We start from the raw sequence: 19,662 nt of genomic DNA, 5'->3' as shown, positions 1-19,662 counted from the left end.
TAGAGAGAGCCACAGTCTCTCTTTCTCCCCACAGCCAGAGACCTGTGTGTGCAGGAGTGCAAATCAGGCTAAGTGAGCATCTTCTGGAGTTAAGTAGTGGTGGTGGAGGACGCCACATAAGGCAGGAACATTCTAACAATACACACAGGAATAGGGAGGTGAGAGACTAGTATGCAATTCCCGGAGGCAGTGCAAGAGGCTGCAGAGCCACCTGCCCCAAGGATCACCCAAAGAACCCCAAGGAGCCATGTGTACCAGCCTGCCTGCCCCAGGCCCCGGGCCACCTCAGAGGAGAGGATATGAGCAATTATTTGCACCCACTGGGCTCCAAGGGAAGAAAGTCAATTATGCTATACCATAAACAGAAAAGGAAACTTGTTAAAAAATAGCAACCTCAGCTGGGTTACCCGGGCTGCTTTGCTTTCTTCCCTCCAACACATCATCATTTGCCACTAAGTTGAGCCTACAGCTGCAGACACCACTTCTCCCTCCTGTAAGCAGCAATCATTCAGCAAGCTCCCATTTCACAGCGCTCCATGCTGTTGATCATTTCCCTGAAGACTTCATTTGCAAGACTCAGCAGTGTAAAAACACCCCCTATCATCTGGAAAGGAAGGAGCTGGCTTAGCTGGACTACACACTATCTTGTTTCATTTGCTCTATGGAAAGGATCCAAGAGGAAACCTGCCAGTGCTACCCAAAGATGGCAACTGCATGAACATGATATGTGATCCTTGCTTTTGAATGGCACAGACTCCCCTCCAGAGCCAGCCCAGGAGCACTTGCCCAGTCTGGAAGGAGGTCACTGAGTGCCACAGAGCACATGCTGCCACTCTTGAGGGGCAGCAGGGGCAGCAGGAATCAGATCCTCAATGCCCAGCACCCAAAAATGAGAGCTTAGATTCATAGCTGGGTCAACTCTTTTTATTTCAGAAGCAGATCAGTCTTGGTGTCTGTACATCAGTCTATCAAACAGGACCTTGAGAAGCATGGTCCCACCTGCTGTGTTGAGAATAGTGGTCTCATTGCTTCCTTTAACAAGACAAAGGGCTTGCCATCCTCTCTGCCCTCTCTTGTCATTGCTGCATGGTTCTGGGAGCCCTGTCAGTTTCTTCCTGCTCTAGAGACATCTGCATTTTATGACTGGGTTAAGTAATTCCTCCTTCTGTACAGTTATTCAATCCCACATAATTTTAGGACCACTATATATTTGACTGCAAAGTACTAAAAATTCTTGAATGAATGCTGTTAAAAAAAGTATTAGGTCATCTCCCAACAGAGTGTTGTTTTCAGAATATGATTGATTTGCCATCTAACCTAGAATGCATTTCTGTACTCAAATTTCACACAAGAGACTACCCACCTGCTCCCCCTCCACTGCCACCATTCTCTGCATGTGCAAGGTCTGAGCACAGCTTCTGACCTAAAACAGCTAAGACCAGTTATGTTGCTGGACCCTTTCCTGCCTAGATACTACAATATATTCCTAACTAAAGCCCTGCCCAGCAAAAATATAAAATCCTAATTTGGAGAATTCCCCTTATTTGCACAGAGCTGAATTACAGATTATCAAACTTCAATTTCTAGAAAATCTTCCCAGCTGAGAAGATAGCACACAAAAAGAATTTCTGTGGAAGGTCATATGCTGCAGACTACTGGCAGTGATTAATCTGTTGCAAACTATTACTCCATTTTTACTGCTTAAAAATAATGCTGCTAGGTGCAGGCCATGTCCACCTGTAGTTGTTCCTGAGTTAACTGAGCAGACATTTTCCCTAGACCTGCCTCACTGATGATGGTAGCAGCACTGCATGCTCCTGCAGGAAGAGCAGTGATAATATGCTCATTTCATGCACTGGTCTCAAGGCAATTTAGACACTTAAAGTAATGTGCTCAAGCAGATGCACATTGTCTGCCCTGCTCTCTCACCTGGGGGAATGGAAACAATGCAGGTGCTAACCTTGCTGTGGTGACACACGGGGTTAGAGGACACACACAAAGGTCCAACCGGACCACACCTCTCCAACCTGCCGACCCAAAGCAGAATACAGCTCTCACCTCATGTTTCTTATTGCTGCACCCATGGCCAGTCACATCAGTCTATGAAGCCTCCAACAAAAGCAAAGAAACAAAACCATTGAAATGCTCCAGATTGCAGGATTTTTCTCAAGACAGTGTCTGGGAGATTTAATTAGATCCTCTTACTACCCCATTCTCAAAATAAATAGCAAGGAACAGCCTCCTCTCTGTGTTCTTTAAACCAGCCTAGATTTGCTCTGAAAAGTCATTCAATACAGTGCTCTCTGCAGCCAGTCATAGCTGAGGCAACTGGTTAGTAAAATGATCTCACAAACCCCTACAGAAAGTAGGAGCTGTTTAATGCAGTTTCTTCCATGTGGCTGGAAAACTCTAGGCACACAGGAAGCAAAAATCAGATGGGCTGTAATATAAGCAGAAAATTTGGCAAGTTTGAACCCACCTCTGTCCAGACAAGACAATATTTGGATCCTGCTCTCACATTATGGAGCAGACAGTTAAATCTGTGTATGATCAGTCTGCAAATCTCATCACCAGAAGATATTACAGGGATCAAGAGATTAAGGTTTTAAATAAAGGGGAAGACTGCATATTTATATGGTTAATAAGAATAACTTAGTTATATTAGTTAGGATTATTATTAAATATATGGCAGAGCTGATAGAAACCTGTGGCTCACTGCCAAAGAATTAAGCATATTTCTGATTTTCCTATGAATTGCATGTTACATACTTTGAGGTTCTTGCTCCTTCCCGAAAATTGCCTAGTACTCATCCCTTTATTGAGATAGGGACATAAATCTAGAAGGTATCACTTTTCTCTAGTCTAATGACCCTTGTTTGCCTAGAAAGGAAAAGGTCATGACTGCTAATGCTCAACAGGTCACAGGATCTCACAGTCAGAACAAATTGCACTGAAGCCCCTTCCTGCCATCTCCTCAGTTTAAGCCTACCCTCATTTATTTAATTTTTTTGTAACATTTAGAATTACTGTTCATGCACTGTCTGTGAATGCTGTATGTCCATGACTGTGGACAGGACCAGGTCTCTTTCTAGCTCATAGAGACCTCAGGTTGCTTTGAGAGCACAGTTCAAACCTGAGAAGCAAGACTGGTGCCCTGTTACTGCCTTCTTTCATGTGGACAGATCAGCAAATGGAGGGGTTGACCTCCTGCAGCTTCCATTTGAGGTAAAATTCAAAAAGTTTCAGGTTGCTGCAAATAAGCCACCTGTAGATGCATCTTAGTTGTTTATTCTGTCATCTCTTAGCACCAGAGTTCTAAAATGCTATAAACCCTAATCTCATTGTACAGATGCATTTTTCTTTGTAAGCACAGCTATATATAGGCACCATTTTAATGGCTTTCTAGTTGAAATAAACTACCCAAGCCCTGTTGTCAGAGATCTTTTTAATTATTGGTTAACACTATTTCATCACATACTGATACATTTTACAGTTTTACACTCACTGTATGAGAAAAATAGCTGTTGCAGGCAGTTTGCCATGCTCAGTAGAGAAACACAACTCCTGGAGCACAACCTGGAGTTCAGAGAATCAGCCAGCAGAACTCCAAGTTACCCCTTCTGTGACATTTTAGAATGCAGCAAACATTTAATTTATCTGCTGCAGTTTATCCCAATTTATTAAAAAATAATCAAGACATAACTTGGTTCTTGTGCCCTGCTATTGGTGCACTCTCAGATATCTGTATTTACTTCTTTGGACAAGCAAGTCTGTTACTCAGTTTAAGCCAAGGCCCCAGCCACACTACCCTTCTCCTCTGAGTGGAACAGATAGCAAAGAGAATTGCTAATGATTTTTCTAGCCAAATGTTCTTTAACAGAGTTCTAATCAAATTTATTTGGGGGCTGATTCTGCATTGATAGCTTAGCAGAAGTAACAGGAATGTAGGTTCAGGTCTCTAGGAACAGTTACAAAGGGGATAAAAATAGTCGATGGCCTCCCAGCTATTTCTGTTTCCCTGGGGATTTCTATGGTGCCTCTCCTACCTGGATGTCTATTATTCTTAAATGGTGTGGAGCTTCCCAATTCCACCAGATAAGGAGATAAGCATCCTCTGTGAGACACATAGCCACTGGAAGGCCTGAAATAGCTCAATCCTCCTTTAGCTCAGCGATTTCTATGCACCAATCCCATTCCACTGGGCTGAAGCCTTGGCTAGGATTTCCCTGTAACCTTGTGCATCCCCAGCAACAGGACACCACACACAAAAAAGGAAGAAGCTATACTGGCAATGCAGTGGGACAACCCAGCTGGATGCCTATCAGCATAACTAATCTCACTTCTTTCTTACTCCAGAAGTGTTATTAGTGCATCATCTTCCTCCTGGCTACACAAAGCTCTTAGGGCAGAACATGAGAGCTGCCATTTTTCACTGTCGTTTTCACAAGTGGTTTCTTTACACAGTTTAAAATGATGGTGTGCTGCTTTTGGAACCTTAACAAGTAATTTGGTGCTTAGACAAAAGAAAGACCAAAGTTCTAATCTTGAAAAAGCCACAATTTTCCATGTTAGGAAAAATTTCTTAGATGTGGTGGATGGCGACTGTTATGCAGAGACAAACCAATTACAAACTAGGAACTGAGCAACTCCTAATGAAATTAAATACATCTCTTCCCCTTCTGTTCTATCCATCATTCATTTTAACTACAACCTCTGGATGATTTCATTTGGAAGACACAAAGAAAGGCAACATAACACTGTCTTTGTTCTCTGCACTGTCTCAGTGATGTGGATGTTTTCCAGGGGACAGTTTAAAGATATCGATCATGCTACACTTTATAAATGCTGCAAAAAAAAAGGAGAATGATTACTTGTGGAAGCCAGCATGGCTCTCCAGAGACATGGCAAGCAAAGCATGTACACTTTGAGGAAACCACAAGTTTTAGTTGATAAAAAAAACATCAATGAAAGAGCCTTTTCTGAGGTGTTTGTTTTAATACTGCATGATACATTGCAGAGAGTTAATTTTAAAATCAGGTTCAGGAACTTATACATTAAGTGATTAAAATCTGATAAATTACTGTAATTAAAAAAATCGTAAAAGTGAAATCACTCATAAACTTGCTGTCCTAGTGGAGTCCCAGCTGGGGTGCTACCAGCTCAGTATCAACATTTTTCTTAACAAATATTTAACCTAAAGATGGCGAAAGCTGAAACTATCAATGAGGCCAATGTCCCATTTTATAAAGATACTGTGCATTAAAGAAAGAGGAACAAAAGGACCTTATGTATAAACATGGAGATTTCATCCCAGCAGTAGTAACTATGAAAGGATTTAGTGGTTATAGTGGCCAGGCAATTCTGCATGATCTCCTGTGGCAGAGGAGCTTACAAAACTGCCATGTATATGAACTGAGGAGGGGGGAAGGCTGTTTTAATCACACTTAGGTATTAGAGAGATTGACAAGGGAATACAGGTGAAAAATTGGAGTGTGCAGAAAAACAGACAAAAAGTATTCAAGGGCAGTAGAAAAATGACTTAGAGAAAGAGACTTGGAGAATTAATCTTTTTACTTTATCAAAAAACTAAAGTACTGCATTGAAAAGAGCATATAAGTGCCTCTTTAAAAAGAAATACTGATAACTAAAGGGCTCTTTAATCTAGCAGAGAAGGGCAAAATGAAGCCCACTCCCTCAAAACCGAAGCTGTATCCAAATAAAAAATAAAGTATATGTTACCAGGGAAGGTAATCTGCCATTAGAACAATCCAGCAAAGCACAGAGAGCACATTTGCTTCAGGCCCTCAGAGCAAAACTTTCCATCTTTTTCAAAAAGGTACAGCAGACAGACACAGGCACTGAGCTCAATTTAGGAATAAGCAAGTGAAATTCATGGTCAGAGGTGTCAGAAAAAAAGGGACCTTCTCACCTTTTATCTAAGACCCAGATTTTTCATCTGCCTCTCCTCTAGACAATCGGTGCTCAAATGGGAAGTGACTATTATATCATAATAATTACACTTCTGTGATATGCATTTTGTGCCTTTTATTCTTGTGCTTCTTATTTTTCTTAGGGTACAGCTCAGTTCATTTTAGGAAGAGAGTTTCTAAGCATCAGGAAGAATCCTATTATCTTATACTTAACAGGTACAATACAAAAGGCATTTTAATACATGAGCCAGTTTTGAAAGCTTCACCTAAAATACATACATTATTAAATGGGCAAGGAAAATGCACTGGTCATATAACTTAGGCAATTACACTGTGAATTAATGTAAGATCCAAAGGTTCTCCTTATTTCTAGCCTCTATCACCACATATCTAAGTGTCTAACAATCCATAACACATTTATCATCAAATCATCTGTGCTGGGTAGAAACCTGCCAAGGGCAGAGATCCTGGGTCAGATCTGGACTTAGCTGGTGTAGAGCACTTCATCAGCTGCCTAGACTGAATTTGGTCTTCTTGAGCTGGTGCTGAGTCATTTCTCTGCAGTATAACTAACAATGAATGTACAGGGGACTCAGCTGTGGACACACAGGGTAGTGTAGATACAGACCTGGGAGATCAGTGTTTACTTAGCTACTGCAGAATCCTTCTGCCTTTGCAGCTTCCTGTCTTCTTGTCAGAGTCTTAGTCAACACCTTTGTTTGTCACTAATTGTATGGCAAGAAGTGCCTAACAGTTTGCTGGACTACCATTCTTCCAAACTTCACTCATGATCATGCACCCACCAAAAGATTTCAAACTCTGTGTCACAATCAGCATAAACTCAGCAATTCAGAGCATTATGCTCATGACATTTTTTTGCAAACCCTTTGCTATGTGAGAAGGCAGCAATGAAGATACTCAGACTGTTGCTTACTTTTGACATAACAGTAACAAAGAGAGATTGAAATTACCCTAGAATTTGTTCAGTCACATGTATGGCTTTATCCAGGGGTTGACAAAATATTTCTAGGTTTTAAATACAAATTCTTCATGAACAACGGGACACAACTTAAATCTCACAGACTTTACAATGGAAGAAAAGAGGAAAACCTTTCTTTGCACATCTAAAGGGCAAACACCACAAATTCAAAAAATTCCTCATGTCTTAGATTTTGGTGTTTTTCAATTTTGTCCTACCTGTTCTCATTGCTGGCCGTGTTTGGTGTTTTCCTATCCCAACCCATTTTGCCTCCATGTTGATTTCCTGCATCAGGTAGTTTCTACTTGAAACTTGAGATGTTCTAGGATAGCCATACTCCTGTTCTCCACAGTTACATGAAGCAAATTGTTGCCTATCTGGTAAAACTCAAGCTAACTTTTTTTTTGTGTACATACAATTTTATACAGTAATAACAAGAACTTTATTATCTAAAAATAATATTGTCAATGGAAGATCAGATAATCCTGTGTTTAAAGCGGCAAACTAGAATGTGACAGATTCCAGCATTTTGGCCCAGCCACACAATCACTCTGCACTTGATTGTCTGTGTCTAAGCAAAGATTGTGCTTATTCTGTCTTATCTTTTGCCCAGCTCCTCTGGTTTGGACTGAAAGCTCTTCGCAGAGTTGTACTAAAGACAAAGGACACCCTCTCAGTTGAGGACTGAAGATTTTTGAAGTGCAGGAATATCATATTTGAAAAATCAAAAAATTTCCTGCCTTCAGATAGATGCTTTCCTTTTAGCTTCTCAGAAGAAGGGTGGAAATGCCCCATGGCTGGATCAGAAATGCTTGCAAACTCCGAACTTCTGGGACAGCACGTGCAAGTTCAAGCAATTCCTACTTTGAAGTGCAGTTTAACAGAGTGCACCTGCCTCCCAAGCAGCTCTGTGATATTCAACCTGAACAGATTGCAGTGTGTGAGCAGATTCAATTCTCACTTTCCAGGGAATTATACAACTACAAACTCCAACTGCAAGCAAACATTGAATCCCACGTGGCTGAATGCCAGTGGCTTGTTGCTGAGGACCTGGGCTAAGCCAGCCTGCCTGGCCTCACACCCCTCTGCAGGATGCTACCCCTGGCTTGCCACCACTCTGCTCCCTGATGTGTCACAAATTGTGTCCTCTCCAGCAGTGAAATCACCTTTAAATTTCATGCAGAGCAAGTGTAATAACTTGGACAGGGGGCCTTTGAAGTGGCTTGCTTGGTGGTGCTTATACCCATGTGGCAGTACAGCTAAACTGCTGCAAATTTGCAAGCTCGAACTGGTGTCAGACATTCTCTGTGTGGATTTCACATGTTGCAAATATATTTACCCATAACATCATTGTAACAAAGCAAAACTTACCTCTGTTTTCCCTTTACTTTGACAGGACCTCCTGGTGTCTTCATCTGAACCCCATGCTGTTGCCTGAAAAACCAAAGTGCACAAGTCAAACAAGAATGCCACCAACCACCATGTCTGGAGACTCCCAAAACAAAAGCAAGCATCTCCAGCCAATTTACACAGCCCAATTTAAAAACAGCATTGTGACAGTAAACATGTATCTAACTCCCACTGTGCTCACAGTGAACACAAATGATAAATAGATGAGAAGTTCAGAGGCGGTGGCAACTGGAATGTTCACAGAGGACAGACTTTAATTTACATGTAAATATAACTTCTGATCATCATTCAGCTGGAAGGTCCAAGACATAAGCCCCACACACCAAGTCATCACGTTCTTTTTAAAGAGGATAGCACTGTATAAACCCCCAGCTTTCATTGCCAAAAAGAAAAATTCCCTATAGCAAACTCCAGCAGTTGTGCACAAGTCTGTTGGTCTTCTTAAATTTACCCCCAAGATTATCACCTTTTAAGTAACCCTGCAGTGAATCAAGCTGGATCAAAACTGGGAGCTGACAGGTAAAAACCCAGAGAGATGGGAAAAGAGAAAGGCTGATGGTGATTTGTGATGCCAGACAAGTAGGGTCAGATCCTGAGGTAGAGTAAAACACATTAGGGCTGAAGGCACTATTGACTGGAGGCTGAGAGCATGTGGGGTCCCCAGTGACCTCTGACTGCTTCAGAATGAAGAGGCCCCTTCCTTCAGAAGAAAAGTCAAGACCAGAAAAGCTGCATTAGAGAGAACTTTTAAATGTAAAATATTTAGCAACATATCCAACTCTTCAGTGCCCTCCCCAATTTTCCTCCCTTCAGCACTTTTTAAAAATAGTCCTAACAAATTCAAGCAGGTATTGTTAGCTGGAGGTGAAAATACATATAAATACCCATACTATACATAATACATCATTCTGAGTACCAGAAAAAGAGCTCTGCTACATAGGGAAAGGCCAGGCTCACAAAGTACAGATAAAGATCCAGAGCTCCCTTAACAGAGCCAGATTTTCTTTATTTTTATTTTCCTCAGTCCATTACCAACAAAGGAAATAGCTTCAAAGTTCGGTCCGGATCTGAACTCTTCTTGAACTTCTCACTGCAGCCAATAAGTTTTTTAAAACCTAGCCTGCCATAGAAATTGTCCTCTTGACACATGATAAATCCATTTTTTTGGTAGGAGAAAGTTGGGAAACCACTAAAAAGAGCAGATGAATTTTCCAACTCCCAGCTCAGGTCCATGAAGACACTCATTCAGATGTACAAGAAATGCAACCAGCCAGGAAGTGCATTTATATACAACATTAGGGGAAGGGATAGTTCTAGCTCATTCAAAAAAACCCCAAAAGAACCCAAAAAACCCACCCCATCTCTCCATTAGCTGAGCATTCCATTCAATTTGACTTAAAATAAAGACTTCATGAGCACAGGCAAAGATCTGGTGAGAGAAGAGAGGAGCACAGGTCTCTCCCTGGAAGCCGCTTGGGAAATACCCCCCTATACTGCAGTCCAATCCAGGGTGGAGGGCAAAAGCTTGTGCCTCAGAAGTGTTTTTGTGAGAGCTGGGATAAGTCCTTGCTGAAAAGGATCATTCAGTCATATCCTGAGAGGGAATGACACTGGATGACAGAGCTCACATTGTAAGCCATCACAGGAGAGCAAGGAATTTTGCCTGCTGACTACCAGCAGCCATTGACATTGGTAAAGCAACTGCACAGTAGGATTATGATCTGTAATCCCAGCTCTAGCCCATGCTCATTAAAACACAGTGTCTTTGTACCTTCAATCAAGTTTCGACAATTTTAATAAAAAAAAGAAAAAGAAAAAACATACTCAGAAAAGAGATCATTTATTGTGAGGCCCTTCCCATTTTAAAACCAGAGACAGAGAACTTTCCATTATACAGCCCAGTTTACTTTAACAGTGCTTGACAGGAGAAAATGAAAACAAAAATTGTTGGTTGCTCCAGCAATCGATGCTGCTTCTCTGCAAATACTCTGGGTCATCTGGGATTGCAGCAGTGCAACACAGAAGAATTTGGCCTCCCAGGGGTCACCCAGCTCTTCCTGCCAGACACCTGCACCACAGAACTTCGAGGCATGCTCTAGTCAGAGCACTGCTCTCCTCTAGCAATGTTCTAATGTGCCTAAATGTTTTCTTTTATTAGGCACATTGCCCTTCAGCCTTCTGAAGCACTACCTTGATGAGTAGTGATAAAGAAGATCTTAGTGATGGCCCAAATTATAGCAACATGTTGTTTGTGACTACACCATTAGTCAGGGTGCATCTCATTAGAGCTAAGAGGATAATTAAGCAATATGGCAAGCCAGAGCGTGTTTTACAAGTCCCACACATGTCTTTGGCAGGACAGGGGGGAGCTAGCTTGAGGGCTTAGTAATTCCAATGACCTCTGGTGACTCAAAGAAAATATTCATGACCCTGCAAAGCAGAACATCTTGAAAATAATAAAAGTATAATTGCAAAGCCAAGCAGCTAATGTGCACTTAAATACTTGTACTGCGAGGTCCATTGAGCTACAGGCTAGATCAGGCCTTGTGCTGGACTCCCAGGAGCCCACACACATCTGTGGCCATGGCCTGCGGCTTGGACCTGGCTAGGCTCAGACCTCTGAGTCTGGGGCTTTCACATGAGCTCTCCAGCATTGTTCAGTTTCTTTACTTGACTGATCAGCTGTCTTTTCAGGTCAAAATGTCCCACCCCTGTCACCTCTGTTGCTTTGGGCTCCTCTCTGCAAACTCCCTGTGGGATGCTGCTGTTCTGTCCTCTCACTGGTGTATCCAACCCAAGCCCATGTTCTTCCTCTGCCTTATTTCCATTTTGCCCCAGGATCAAACTACTGGACATTTGAGAGAGCAACTTTCAGAAAGATCTCTCTCTGGGGTGCATCTGTGTGTACCTGTATATTTATCAGAGAGGCACAGACCTGCTTAACACTTGCATAACACCACAGCACTGTAAGAGATGCTTTGTACTTTGTCTTCCTTACCTGATCATAATGCTTCTCAAAAGCCATTCTCTTGAACAATGGCTTAGATGCCTCCCCTCCCTTTCCTCATATCCCTCAATAAACCAAATTATTATTTTTTTTTCTTTTTTTTTACTGCTTTAACTGCCTCTGCACACTTGGATGAGGCACAAACTGTATCCACCAGATGTTTTTGGTCACTCTGTTGGGATATCATCCTGAATTTATGATTAATTTTCTCAGTTGTCTGAGACATTTCAGTTTCCCAGCCCCAGAAAACACATCTGGGATTATTTTTATACCTCCTGCTACATATGTCAGTCAAAAGCAGTACACATCTCTGGACCCATATGCAATAAAACAATTTTCATGGCATGGGTTGTAGAAGACAGTCTGGATGAAGACGTGACAAACCTGGGAGCAGGGCTATATGCAAATACAGGACAGTATGTACTAGCCATGTGCTTAAGCAACCAAGCAAACAGCTTTTTAGGCTGTCAGGGTGTCAGCAATTCCTCCCATGACATCCTTATAGAGAGCACTCCAGCTTCTCATGCTAAGTCCTTACAAACTCTCAAGTATTTCTTCCCTCATGCATTTCCAGAAGAAATGCAGTATCTCACAGTGTTTCCAGTCACTTTGAGGACCTCCTCTATAACCACATGGCCCATTTGCAGGATGGGGGTGCCCAGATCCATGTGCCATGGGAAGGGAACAGCTCAGGGCAGCAGCTGCTCTGCAAGATGAGCCATGCAAACCACGGGCAGGACTGCCCAGCCACCTGTGCAGACAGACACCAGAGGACAAGCAACTTTGTCCCTGAATTGAGAATGCAAGTAAATGTGCCCTCCTTCAGCCTATTTACAAGGACAGCTGGTCCTTCACATCTCTGTTTCTTGAGTTCTATGCAGACAGATTTTCTCAAATATATATTTTTTTTAAATTGCATGTTTGTGTATTATTTCTGCATTTTTAGAAGTCCCATGAAGGAGACAACCACAGAGAAGCATTTGTGTGTACAATCACATGCACCCGGTGTGGCATTGCCCAACTAGAAATTAACAGAAGTGGCCACAATAGCTAAACCTATTCAGTGCATATCTGAATATTCAGAGGTCACATCCGGGCATGGAAAGAAAGAGTTAATGTCTCTCCCAATAAATTATAAGCATCACAGTTTGCTACCAGCTCTGACTGCAGATCAGCAGTGCTCTAGAATTCTAGCTCATCATGTGCTGTCACATCAGTTATTCAGCACGCACTGCTGAGAGAAGCTTTCTAGATACATTTATTTAATTACCTGCACATCCTGGTGTTGGCTTCCAAAGTACCTGCCTGTCACTAGCAAGTCCTGTTATCAATAGTTATGTGCATCCTCAACTGTTAATGTGAAAATTTCTTAGACTTCTATGGACCAGCTTTTACACTCAGGTCAGCAATTTATACTTCAACACCACAATATGAATTTGTAGATTAAGTATACACTAATCCCTGCACTGTACTTGCACAATAGAGGTTGCAGATTTTCATGCAAAACCAAAACATTGCTTTAAAACTGGAAAGTTAAGATTGGAGGAGAATATATTACATGCATATTTATCAATTAAACACATTGTTAAACACATCTAAGGTGTTTTATCACAAAGCTATCCATCTGTTACCAACCTCGCTTCCATGAAACAACTGCTGCATGCAAACCATTTGCATGCCTGAAGACAGACCCACAACCATGTTGTTCTGTCCTATTAGGGGAAAAATATGTAATACCAGAATGCACATTGTCTATGCCTGAAAGGAAACAAAAATCCCTCAAGTACAAGCTTACTAGAAAAAAGTAACAAACTCAACAAACAAAACCACTATGAAACAAACAAGAAAACCCCCCCAAACCAGGTACTGATTCTGTGACATGCCAGCTTTTTCTAGAAGGTACTGTGTTCCTCAGGTTTCTGCTACTGTCAGCAGATGCAGAAGCAAAAGCAGCACCTTGTGTCCCAGGCTCGGGTGTGCAGGGATTGCTGACGCAGGAGTTTCCATTTCCATCAACCCTCCGCAGTGCCCACAGGAGATTTCTCAACCTGCCCACGGAATGTGAGGTGATTTTGGTTCTCTGCTTGTGCTGCAGGGGCACCCCGAGCAGAGCCTGCCAGTCACATCACCCTTTGCTGAGTTATGCATGAGGAAGGAGGGCAGGAGGTGCTGTGCTGTGACAGCTATTGTGCGCCAGAGACCTGAGCTGGCAGACTTATTCCTTTCCCAGTGTATTTATTTACATCTTCCTTTCCAGTAACTGTACAAGGCACTAGTATGTTCAGAAAAATGTACCTCTGGAAAAAAAAAAAAAACCAACAAAAACTTGCTTCCAGACCAAAACTCTCTCATCTCTTATTTACATTCATAAATTTTTTTATCAGCTCATTTTACAGTAAGGTATGGAAGATTTTCTTCAAGTCTACGAAGAGAATAACATGGAGGGACTATGTTTCCACCCTGCATTTAGAATCTGCCAACTTCAATGTAAATAAAGCACATATTCACACACCCTACCGGACCAGTTCAGCTTAATCACATTCTTAGGGACTTTGCTAAACTGGGGTGCAGAGTTATTCCCTCAGCGGCTGCTCAGAGGCTGGTTCATTCCCATACAAGTTGCCAGCCTCAATATTCCCATCCATACTGATGAACAGATTTCAGACCTCTAAAATATCACTCATAGATTCTTGCTGATAATGAAACATTCATTTCACAAGTGTTTCCCTGTGTTTCTATATACTCTGTAGTGTCTAACATAATACAGGAGCAGTGTAGATCTACTTTTCTCTGGGCAAATGCTGAAGGCATTTAAAAGAAATTGATAAGTGCTGGGTCTTACAACACTTGGAAGAAAAAAAATCTTTCAAAGAAGTTCTATAGGCTGGACGCAGAAAATCCATGAGGAGGTTCTTCCATTTCTATGATGTTTACAGTGAAAACATTCCTACAACACTTCAGCTATTTCTTCCCTATTTAATCCTCCAGAACTTCTCCCTAAATACTTGCTGGTTTAGTCTAAAAGTGGAAAGTTAAATTCCCTTTTTGAAGCATTGGTTTTTGTCTCTTGAGGACAAGGAACATTTACAGTGCTCCATAAATAATAACTTTTTGAAATCTAATAAAGCACAGTAGCTTAATGCCCTAGAGGCCATTTCTGAAGTTTCAACACTGGTAATTTATTAAAACTGTGATAAGCATGTCTGATAAAAAGATAACTAATACCAAAAGAACAGAATGACAAACTTCAATAATTAGTTCTGCTTCACACTGCAGTATACGAACTGCAGATCACTGCTGTGTGCAGTGACAGGTATGAGGAATGATCATGGAATTCAGTCAATTCACTGCAGGGAGAGGAGGGGGTTTGGATGAAGGGAATTGCATCATGTGTTATCAAATTATTAACTGACTTCCCTTAAGTGATCTCAGATCCTTCAAGATGTGGTAAATTCAAGCTGTTTACTCCATTTAAACCCGTAGTGCCTAAGAACAGACTGGCCCAGACACAGCTCTCCTGGAGTGGCTGGAGAGTAACTCAGCTGGGGAAGACCTCAAATATAACACTTGGAAGATGGAGATTCACAAACAAACAAACAAACAAGTGGAAAAAATCCATCAGTGGGTTTCAGTCCCTGTAACCTTAATCTCTGAATCAGACCCTCTCTGTACAAACAAATGTCAGCATCTCACTATACAGGGACGGCTCTTGGCCTGGCATTTACTGGCTGCTGAACACAATTGTTCAGCAGAGAAGAAGTGAATGCTTCATACTGGAATAGTAAGGATGGAATAATCCATCAAAAGAAGGACATGCTCATTTTAAGAATGGATATTTCACTCAGTTCTGAGTAATACCATCTTTGGATATTCAAGATTCTCTGACTCACAGACTGTTATCACATCCTTGCAAAGGGAAATGCAATAGTCTGAGGTACATTCCTCTGCCCTAATTCACCTATTGCACAAATCAGCATTTGACCAGCAAACAGGGAGCAGCATTTTCAGAAGATTGACTTTGTTTTCTTTGGTTTCATTCTTAAGCCTTGTTGATTTAGAGTAGTCTGGTCCCTCACTTTATGTTTCAAGGCACAACTGGACAGAGCACCACTCTAACATCTGGCAGAACAGGACCCCAGACTCCAGATAAGGGAGCTCTTGCTCTTTTGATCAAGTTATCTCAGCCCAAACGAGATCCTGTACCTCAGCTGACCCATGGTCATTCACCCTGTTCATGGTCCTCCTGTATCTCAGATGCAAGGTAAAATGCTTCACCATTTTCCTCCTGTGCACAGCTCTGCAGCAAGAGGGTGAGCTCCTGTACCACAGTTGGGTATCTGTGCCTGAAGGCACAATCTGCTCTCAACTGCAAATGTTATTCATTCAGAGAAAGTTCTTAGCTGCTGTGAATTCTTCTTTGGTGGTCAATGCTACTGATTTTCTCTCTTTCACAGCTTCAAAATCCCTTATTATTTACTTGTATTATAGAAGCACGTAGAGGAGTAAACTGAGATTGTGACCCCATATTTCTAGGCAATATACAAACATGCTGTGGGAGAGAATTTCTGCCTGAGAGCACTTACAATCTAAACAGAAAACACAGGCACATGGGAGGAAGGGAAAACCAGATGCACAAAGAGGTCAACTGACTAGGAAAAGCCACCGAGCATGTCAGAGGCAGAGATGAGCACTGACCCTTGCTCTCTTGCGGACTAAAAACTTTCCTGTCTAGCACAAATGATTTCTTAGACAGCCTTTTTTTTTTGCTAATGTCACAAAATACATCCACTGAATCAGTGGTGTGTGAGGGAGTGGGGTTAGAGATTAGAACAATGGGCAAGACTCCATGCATCCTGTCCTCTTTCTTGGGGCATGGCCACAGTCTCATCTGCAAAAAGAAATTTGAGGCTTTGTGCCTTCAACATCCATTTGTCCTGCAGGAGATTCCATTAAACAACATAAGGTCTGTAAATCTGACACCCCCCCGCCCCTGCAATGTCAGGTAGGAATTTACAACTCCAGACTATGCATTCCCTTATCTGAAAGGAGCATTGTGTGAGGCTTAACAGATCATGGTTTCTACAGTGTACCCAAATGAAAGTACTGTACAAGTCCAAGGTCTTATTAAAGACAATTGTCTAAAGATTTAGTAAAGAACATTTGATACCAAATACTAAAACTAAAATTGTGTTTTCTAAGATAAACAACAGTCATGTACTGGTTACAGCTTTTTTCAGCTCTTCAGGAATTTTAGTGTACAAAGCACATGTTACAATGAAGCAGCCGGCTCAGTCTTAGGTGCTGTCAAATTAAAATTCATATCCGAAGCAAGCAGATTGTCTTGCCACTGCTTTAAGTATATTTTCAGTAACTCTTCTGTAAAGCATTTGTAACCTGATGCTGAACCCCATACAGAGGAGAATTTGAGCTTTTTAATGTAATGGAACTTTGTCATCCCAATTTGCAGTTTTCAAAGGACTTGTGAGCCTCCACTGCAGCCCAAGACTCCCCGTGCAAGCCTGTGTAGGTACAGCCTTGTCAAAATGCATTATAAGTAAAGTGCAATAATAAATGGGGCATCAGGTAGCAGTGGACAACAGAGCACTGAGAGACAACAGAGCACAGCCACATAAAAGGGAAAGGTCACAGCTCACCAGCCACATAACTCATTGTGAGGTTTTCATAACCAGAAGTGTTTTATTATATCAAGGTTGGGATTCTTCTGAGACCCAAAGGGGACACATGGGAAAGAGCAAGAGGCGAATGCACATTAACTAAAGGCAAGAGAGGTGCAAGCTTAATGGGCTGATTCAGAGTGGGTTAAACCTCTCACTGAGAGTGATAAGAAGGTTTGTGGAAGACCCTTACAGTTAACACAAGCACTAATGCAACGCCACGAGGATAGGCCCAAGGAGAGGGGAATCAGTGTAAGGGTACAAAAATGCTGGGATGCAGAGCTGTCCATAATGATAAAGAAAGGAGGGCACACTCTGCTCTGCCTGTGTGCTGAGCTTTGACAGTTGCATATTTACACAGCAATGTTAGATGAACACACCAACACAAAGCTTTGCAAGGAAGATACAGTTCTGAAGAAGAGAGATAAAGATGGCACTGCATTTCTGTTTCCACTATCTAGTGTTTGTATTTTTATCATTCTATGTAAAGAAAAATGTCAGCCTGTGCCAATGATTTAATTTAGCTGGTGATCTACTTCCTTTTGCTTGAAAGTGCTTAACAGTGCAATGATTTAGTTGCAAGTTCTATATGGGAATGCTTATCTTTTTTTGAAAGCTATTGCTTTTAAGCATGAAAAAGCACGGATGGGGCCAAATATAAATTGACAGTCTCAGTAAACTGGGATGATAGTGAAAAAAGACCTTGAAGCTCTCACCTATAGCCAGTTTAGAGTGAATGACAACATCTAGAACTGGAGAACAGCAGAGGGGATGTTGGGGAAGGATGACAATGTTTTTCCTATTAGTGAAGATTGAAAGCATACAGAAACTGAGATGAGACTTTCAGAACACTGGGTAATTAACTGCCACAGTAGAATTTGGTTTCTTGCCATGTCACATTCAGTTTACAGCTTAGGATAACAAACATTTACAAAATGTACTGGAGATTACAGAGACATAAGATTATATGTCAAATCAATAAAATAACTAAATAAAGAGGTTCAAATTTACTGAGGGGAAAATAATTAAAGAAAAAATTCATTGCAGTCAAGCACAGGTCAGAAATATAAGTAGAGCTGATGCACAGGCAGTTGCAGGTGTCACTGGCCAGGTGGGTATCACATAAAACTGGCTATTTCTCATAGCACCAGCACTGTTTATTCTGTAAAGAGCAGGCTTTGTTTTGGGGTTTCTTTTCTTCAGTTGATACAAACAAGGTACAACAAGCTATTTCTAAGAAGTGAGCCAACGAATGTAGTCACAGCAATGGTTTCCCTTGATAGAGTGGAGGCAATTCTTCTTTCAAGGCTCCTCTACCGCCAAAAGATGTCCATCTCCACCCCTTTATGTTCTTTGGCAGAGTCGCCATTCAGAACCAAATCCCTCCTTCTTCTTTGTGGCCTCTGCTGATAGATGTGACAAGACTTCTAAGCAGCCTCCTCTTACTGTTTTGCACAATGATTTCTGGAGTAGGAGGTTCAAAACCCCCTCCAATGGACCAGCCCATATTCAGTACAAAATCAATTTACCATGGCTATAGTCTCCTTTGTATTTCTGCATCAAGCAAAGCGATTTTGTTCTCCTTCACTTTTCTGCCCTGGGTTTCTTTGCCATTGTAACTCTTTGAAGCTCATTGCTTATGGAGAGGTGTTAAGGGTTCTCCACTATACATTTTTTGCATTCCCTCCCCCTCTGCTTATGGACAAATCCTACACAGTCAACTGAGTGCAATTTTGTGAACCTGCATTAAGGGTTCAGCTACAAAAAGCAATCTTTCCATATAAGCTTGAAACCAAAAATGCAATCACTGAAGCACATGTGAAATGCCTGTGTATTACCAGCTTTCTAAAGTGGAGAAGTCTTGCATTCTTTATTCCTCTCCAGGTTGCATCATTGAGTATACTTGTTCAGCATTTATTTGTTTGTTTTGAGAAGAAGCTAAAATAAGTTTGAGGAACTGTCCAATTTGGATTTGATTCTTACAACAATTAGGCTAAGATTCAGGAATCAAAATCAGCACTTCCTGCAGTATTAAAGAGACTAATGTAGAACTAAGATGACATTTTCACTGTTCTGTGCCTCCTGTTTTTCTTTAGGGAAATCACATCTATTGCATTGGGGTGTGCTAATACTCTTTCAGATGACAAACACTGCAATATATTCTCATTAAAATTGTGTAAGAGGTTGAACATGGTTTGAGTCTTGCCTTAGCTTGGGAAAAAAAAGGAGGGCAGTGCACAATTAAACAAATAAATGTGCATGTGATTTATTTTATCCTATCAAAATGCTTTTCTGGTTGTGCACTTATGCTTGGTGTAGTACAATCAAAAGGGGGGAAAGAAAGGCACTGGAAATCTTTAATTAAGTGAAAGCTGCATTATTGAGACCAAACGAAAGCTCTGAGACTCCTTTAATGAGCCAAGGCCAGTCTTGTGCAAGCCAAAGAGATTGGGAAAGTTTTGCAAGGCAGGCTGAAAACAGAGATCCTTCCTGAACCACAGGAACTTAAGTGAAACCAGACTCTCCCACTTGCTCTTCCTCAATTTAAAGTAATCGTTTTTGAGCTTCAATAATATGGGTAAAAAATTCTAAACCCTAAACTAAAAAGGAGTCTTTGTACTTTCCCTATTCAGTTCAGCAGATGTATGTGAAAATTTCCAT

At 41.4% G+C, this 19,662-nt stretch overlaps 1 protein-coding gene across 1 annotated transcript in view; it reads right to left on the bottom strand.

Moving 5' to 3' along the window:
- Positions 1–19,662, bottom strand: part of SEMA5B (semaphorin 5B) — a gene marked incomplete at both ends in the record, with an annotated part of 125,622 nt that overhangs the window by 64,889 nt on the left and 41,071 nt on the right. Inside the window, one exon of the mRNA XM_084209151.1 lies at positions 8,281–8,343. Coding sequence (XP_084065277.1) covers positions 8,281–8,343 — 63 coding nt within the window. The remainder of the gene's footprint in view (positions 1–8,280; positions 8,344–19,662) is intronic.

This window comes from Fringilla coelebs (assembly GCF_963513975.1).
Source record: "Fringilla coelebs genome assembly, chromosome: 7".
In the NCBI taxonomy this organism is placed as follows: Eukaryota; Metazoa; Chordata; class Aves; order Passeriformes; family Fringillidae; genus Fringilla; species Fringilla coelebs.
Note: the sequence above shows the minus strand (reverse complement) of the source record. Positions and strands in the feature narration are given on the sequence as shown.